The 6,000-nt window shown below is 42.7% G+C and overlaps 1 protein-coding gene across 2 annotated transcripts; it reads left to right on the top strand.

Annotated features, from left to right (window-relative positions):
* Positions 1-397: 397 nt before the first annotated feature.
* LOC142572900 (uncharacterized) lies at positions 398-3,017 on the top strand. Of its 2 annotated transcripts, none has more exons than XM_075682342.1 (5): positions 398-457; positions 1,230-1,288; positions 1,939-1,951; positions 2,044-2,084; positions 2,645-3,017. In XM_075682342.1, the coding sequence occupies exons 2-5, from the start codon at positions 1,240-1,242 to the stop codon at positions 2,887-2,889; spliced, it is 348 nt and encodes a 115-aa protein (XP_075538457.1). In that variant the 5' UTR covers positions 398-457; positions 1,230-1,239; the 3' UTR covers positions 2,890-3,017. The 2 variants fall into 2 exon arrangements, with proteins under 2 accessions (XP_075538457.1, XP_075538456.1); XM_075682341.1 differs by having other exon boundaries at positions 401-457; positions 2,642-3,017.
* Positions 3,018-6,000: the final 2,983 nt, after the last annotated feature.

The following is a 6,000-nucleotide window of genomic DNA, read 5'->3' as shown; positions in this document are numbered from 1 at the left end:
GCACAGTGCTGAAAGTGAAGAAAATTACTGAACTACCATTTCCAATGCTGCCTTAAAATAACTGAAGCAGGAACGCAGGAAAAACATGTTTCTTTCTTTTTGATCACATTAAATTTAAGTTTCCAAACTGCTCTACGTAAAAGTTTACCATTACTGATATAGGGGAAGTAATTCCTGCTCACGCTAAGCTTGCAGATATTTCTTTTTTGCTTTCGTCGCATGCCTTTGTTTCTCTCCTATTGCTGTTCAGTACTTAACCGACATCGCTATAACATTTTTTCCCGCAAGCTGGACGAACATCCGATTACTCTATTGACCGACGCTTGAAGATAGGAAAACCCCGGCGATTGCATTGCGTTAAGTCTTGTGGTATCTGTGTGTGTGGAGTATATAAGAAAAGTCGAATTTTCGCGGAGCAACAAATTGCCACCTAACCACCAGGCAGGACACGAAAGCGGTGAGTCTCAACTTTGTTTTCATTATCAGAGGATGCTACTTGCTACGAATTTTTGTCAATTATCGTGGGAGTTTTGGTTTCGGGCTTCACATATTACTGAAAGTTATTAGAGACAATTTGTCATCCCTACAACCTGGGAATTATATTCAATGAAGACTTTTCTTGCGGCATATCTTTATTATGTTTAATAACGCTTGAATCATCCAAGATATCTTATTACTGTGGAATAAGTAAAAACTTTCAGGAAAAAAAATTCCTCTGTAAGTAGGAAGCCCGGATAACTATTGTATGACTGCCGCCGGCAGCAAGAAAGGGACAAAAAATTCGAAGCGCTACACAGGAGGGAGTTTGCAGTTTGATACTCTGCACGGAGGCTAGCAAGTGGTGTTAGAATGACGAAACAAATGTGATTAGAAAATAAAACGAAACTAACAGGAAAGTGTTCCCATCACACGCGCTCACCAAATCTTTCTGGATTTTCGTGTTTAGAAACCCATGTACATGCAACTTAAGCATCTTCCCCTCATGTACTTAAACAGCTAAAGAAATGTTTGTCGTTGATCTTCACATTTTGTCTGAAGTCGACGTTCACACAGTTCGCACATTTCTTTTGGCTGGCTTGGCTGAGGAGTAGGTAGGCAATAACACTCCTAAGCAGTATGTCCCTCACCATTGTCAAGGCTGCCGTTGAATAATGTTCACAATTCATGACTTCCCGCTAATTTCCTGTGATGCAATTATTTCTCTCTTTTTTCATGACACTCCTATGCAGTTCATTCACTATGAAGATTTGTTTGTGGCTCACCCTGCTATCTGTCGTCACCGTAGCCTGTGAGTCTGGCGCATGCCTTAATTCGACGCGTTGCATGTAATAAAAGCTCGCTCAACTAGCATTATTATGATTGCGAAGTGCCGCATGATCGTGGCAGATTGGGCACATTATGACAGATTAGGAGCTTGGTTGGTGCAGGCAGTTCAACTTAGTATAAGGTTTAGAAATCGCAAATGACTCTGAGAAACTCAGAATAAATTGCACCAGCGTCTCTCACGTTGTAAGAAAATGTTAGCTTTGTTAAGTTGCAATGATTGTCTTTTAAATCATATGCCATTTCTTGCACATGTTAACTTCTAACAGCAAGCTGAAGAAAGAATAGAAACCACTAGGGTCTTGTGCAGCATAGGTGAAGCTAATTTTCAAGCGTACAACGTGAAACTTCACTGACGTCATAGGCACTCTGTTTACGGCGTTATCTATTGGTTACGAATGCACTCAAATAAGCAACCCTTTGATTTTCAAGTAGCACTACCAACGGCGAAAACAAAGACGCCAAATCAGAACGTATTTCCGTGCATGTGTTATAGAACCTATGATATGTTTCCCTTGGCATTACCACAACATTCTTTTAAATTAGCTTTTAGACATTTTAAAATAACAATGGTTCTAATACATTTATTTTGTTGTTTTTTCATATGCAACGAAGATGGCGCAACACTGTGAGTATTTGTGTTGACGTAATATATCAAACGACTCGAGTATTCTATGCCAGCATATTGTACTTAAGTGGGCCACCTTTTTTCTTTTATAGAGCGCCTCAGGTGGGCTTCGGTAAGCCTGTTCTTCCTAAAGGTAAGCATTGAATTCTGCCCCATGTCACCCCGCATGCAAATCTTCTCAAATGAATGTCATGAGTGAAGCACATTTCTTTCGCAAATAGTCTTCGCACGAGTTAAGTGCATTCGCTCGATGATCTGCACAGTTATCTGAATTGCGTCTAAAATATATTCAAGATTTCTAAAACACCATTGTTATGATATGCGGACTTCAAAATTGCAGAAGCAGTGCCGTTTCCCAATGGCACATTGTGAAAATGCATTACCACAGAAGATATTCACACAATTATTATAACCGGTGTATCTGTTGTCCGTAATTATGAGAACTCATTTTGTTGTGGTGACTTTCTCGTTTTCTTGAAAGTATGAAATCAAGGGTATTTTTAAATATGCGTAGCACACTTTGACTGAGCATACGTTTATCATGTGACCATCAAACCTTCTCACTTTCTGAAACATAGCAGCATCGTAGGCGGCGTAAATAGTTGTCTTAGACTACTCAATACAAGTGTAACAGTATATGATTCCCTGTTTTGTACGAGTGTACCATTTTATTTCCTCCCATTTGTACAGGAGCTGAAGCAGATGCACTTGAGAAAGCAGGAAAGACCTTGGAGACAGTGGGACGGCTTCTGCAGGGTGAAAATGTTGCGTTGACGGAGGAGGTGCAAGAACATTTGGTCAGCGCTCTTCGGGTTGCGTCTAACAATGGCGAAGTCTTGAGTGAGGATGGCTCTGAGTACATCCTGCCAATCATCATTCGTGGTGTTGTTCAAGGTGCCATCGCCCACGCTGTCCACAAGAAGTTGAACAAGGGCTAAGGACACTGCCAGTGAATAACTACAACGCGTTAACTACAATGTGTTAAAAGTTACACAACCAGTTACTTGATTACAATTTCTAGAGTAACATGATATTGCATAAAATAAAGCTTTGCTATAACAGTGACTTTGAAGTCTATCTTAGTGTCTTTCTTTTGCGCTCCCATTTCTGCTTAGAGATGAAAATGTGACTGTCCCATGCAAACTTTAACCTTATTAACGCAGAATTTTCAACGTGCTGCATGAGGCATAATTACAGAAAAAAGACTGTGGAAGAACTCGATGGAGCCAGACCACACGCATTCGGACCATACCAATAACGTGTGAGTAGGCAATCGCACGGTTAAGGTCACTGATACACCATAGGATAAACAGCCACGAGAACTGAATATATTCCAGAGAACCCTGGTCAGAGTATTCTAGATCCTTTCACTAACTAAAAAAAATTCATGCTCTTACAAATTTACAGCAGTTTCATTAGCAGAGCCTTAAAACAAGTTTTCGGAAGTCTAAAACGCATCCTCGCCTAACAAACGAGAAGAAAAAGGGTTAACCAAGGGGCCCATTTTTTTCTTAGTCATGTCATGCGAAGCCAACAAACACTGACACCAAGGGCAACATAGGCAAAATTACTTGTGCACAATGAATGGAATAAACAAGCAATAAATTAGTGGAAATGAAAGTGGATGAAAAACAACTTGCCGCACGTGGGGAACGATCTCATGCGAAGGTTGTGAGATCGGTCCTCACCTGCGGCATGTTGTTTTTTCATCCACTTTCCTTTCCATTAATTTATCGTTTATTTCATTTATTAAGCACATGTAATTTCCCCTATGTGGTCCTTGGTGTCAGTGTTCGTTCGATCCTCGGATAACAGCGTTTCTATTCTAGCACGTGAAGAATCGTACTTTGAAAGCCAAACTTCATAGGCAAACCTTTCCGAGAACCGTTGGCTTTGGTTGCGGCTGGATAGTCTGGTTGATGCTGTTGTTTTCTAGCAAGGAAGCTCAAACACAGGACAGCGCTCATAGAAGTAGTTGCCTATACGTATACCCACCTCTACCATTACAGCGAAGGTGCTGGTAATACGAAGGTGCATCGACGAGAGCGTATTATCTACGCTCTCGTCGCAGTTCGGCAATGGAAGAACGAACTGTACCGAATACCCGCAGCGCAAAAAAAAACGGCCTTCCGCGCCTACTCTTTTATTAAACCGATATCTTCTATGCTTTTTTTCTCGGTGTATCTCGCATCTAGCGCGTCGGCGTCTTGTCAAGTAATGTGGGCCGACCGCGAGGATGGCACGAAGGAGGGTCAATTAGTGATACAGCATATTTTGCGGTCATGGATCTTTGGACATTTTGCTGGTTTATCAGGCAGGCACGGTTGCACTAAGGTGCAAAACGCGTTAGAAGGTAAACACTTTTGTAGCCTTTTGTTAACCGCTTCGCAAGAGCTTCCCATCACAGTGTTTTCGATATGTGGGTTTCGACTTGCATATATTTGCTTCACTTTGCCTCACTCCTTTTTAGCAGCATGGCACCCGCAAAAGCACAGTGTATCCCTGCTATAATCACACCTAAGCGGGTACAGGTCTGTACACAGCTGTGTACACGCGTGAGTTTTTATTTCACTGGTCTACAGAAAAATTCTGCTCCAATGCCCCAAGTTCCCTCGCTTCTAATCATACTGGCCAGTAGTCATGGGCGTAACCTTTATTGGGTTGGCGATTGATCGAGTACGCACTTCTCAATATCAGAGGACGATGATGTGCTTCAGCTTCAATTTCTTAGACTGCCATTCTCATCACCATCGTACTCGGAAAACTCCTATTCTACTAAGTTGGGTCCTAATTTTTGTAATAAGGGATGCCTGCGCGTGGCGTCTGCGTTACATCAGGTAACCAAAACGTAATGCGGCCACCGAGCTCCTTTCTCGCGCTTTGTTCGGGACACGTTGTGCCATATAATGACACTGCCGAGAAGTCCGCACGTGGTGTCCGAAATGAAACGTGTGGGACGGAGGTGCCTGCGAACGCTGAAAAGCATTGCCTCGCTTGCCGCACACTCAGTGGCACATACGCAGTGCACTCATGGCTTGGCTAGGTCGAGCGTTGGGGTGCAAGACGTTCATTGCAAGCGCAAGATATCCGCTGCATCTGAGGCGCGGCCTGCTAATGCGTTGGATTCCTATCCTTGGTGAACCCCTGTGACGAACACTCGAAGGCGTTCTGTATCGGATAAACTTTAGATAACCTTTTTGTCATTTGGAGATCAGCACATTCCCAGCAGCGCATACCTATTTACCTAAGTTGGAGGCAAATATCTCCATTGAACACTGGCACGCGCATACTGGCACACACACAGTAGACGCAAGTTGGCATCAAAGATATTCATTGAAGAGTTTCAACGACCGGGTACCATGTACCCAGTGAGCTAAGTTCGCATCAAGGAAATTTCGCGAACAGCATGTCATACCAAATCTTGCACGTATAGTGACCCATGTATGCGTTAAAAAGATTCGTACAAATGCGGCCCGTACTTACCAATACAACATCCTCAGTGGCACAAGTTTGTCCGATGGTTGGTTTCGAGCCGTGTTCCCTCAGCCCAGCAGCCAGACGGCCTGCGCATTCGCCCTTAGATTGCCCAGTGAGCTATATAGGGGGGAAGACGGTTAGATACACATACATACATACATACATACATACATACATACATACATACATACATACATACATACATACATACATACATACATACATACATACATGTATGTACGCCGAGAAGTGCGTGAAGTACACAAGGAATACTAAGCAAGAATATTACCTGTAGCTAAACATGCCTCTGCAAAAGAACCGAGAAGATAGACGCACATCTACGCACCGATGCTAAATGCTGCGGGGCTCCACTTGCCCCAACGTAACCTTCATACACGCTCAATTTGGAAGCACAGATTGTATTGTGAAAAGCTCCTTCGTAACTTTTGGTGCGTAAAGCTGTTTGTCAACAAATGTGAGATATGACTGCCACCAAGCAGTTTTCTTACAGATATTATTTCTCTAGTTTATTCTTCGTTAGAGGATGCGCTACCTCTCAGTCAACTCCAATT

The sequence above is a fragment of the Dermacentor variabilis genome, chromosome 2 (assembly GCF_050947875.1).
Source record: "Dermacentor variabilis isolate Ectoservices chromosome 2, ASM5094787v1, whole genome shotgun sequence".
In the NCBI taxonomy this organism is placed as follows: Eukaryota; Metazoa; Arthropoda; class Arachnida; order Ixodida; family Ixodidae; genus Dermacentor; species Dermacentor variabilis.
Note: the sequence above shows the minus strand (reverse complement) of the source record. Positions and strands in the feature narration are given on the sequence as shown.

Excerpts from the sequence above, each read along its gene's own strand:
- LOC142572900 (XM_075682341.1), top strand. The coding sequence starts at position 1,240 with ATGAAGATTTGTTTGTGGCTCACCCTGCTATCTGTCGTCACCGTAGCC. Across the intron at positions 2,085-2,641 it reads TAAGCCTGTTCTTCCTAAAG|GAGCTGAAGCAGATGCACTT; the intron begins GTAAGCATTGAA and ends CCATTTGTACAG.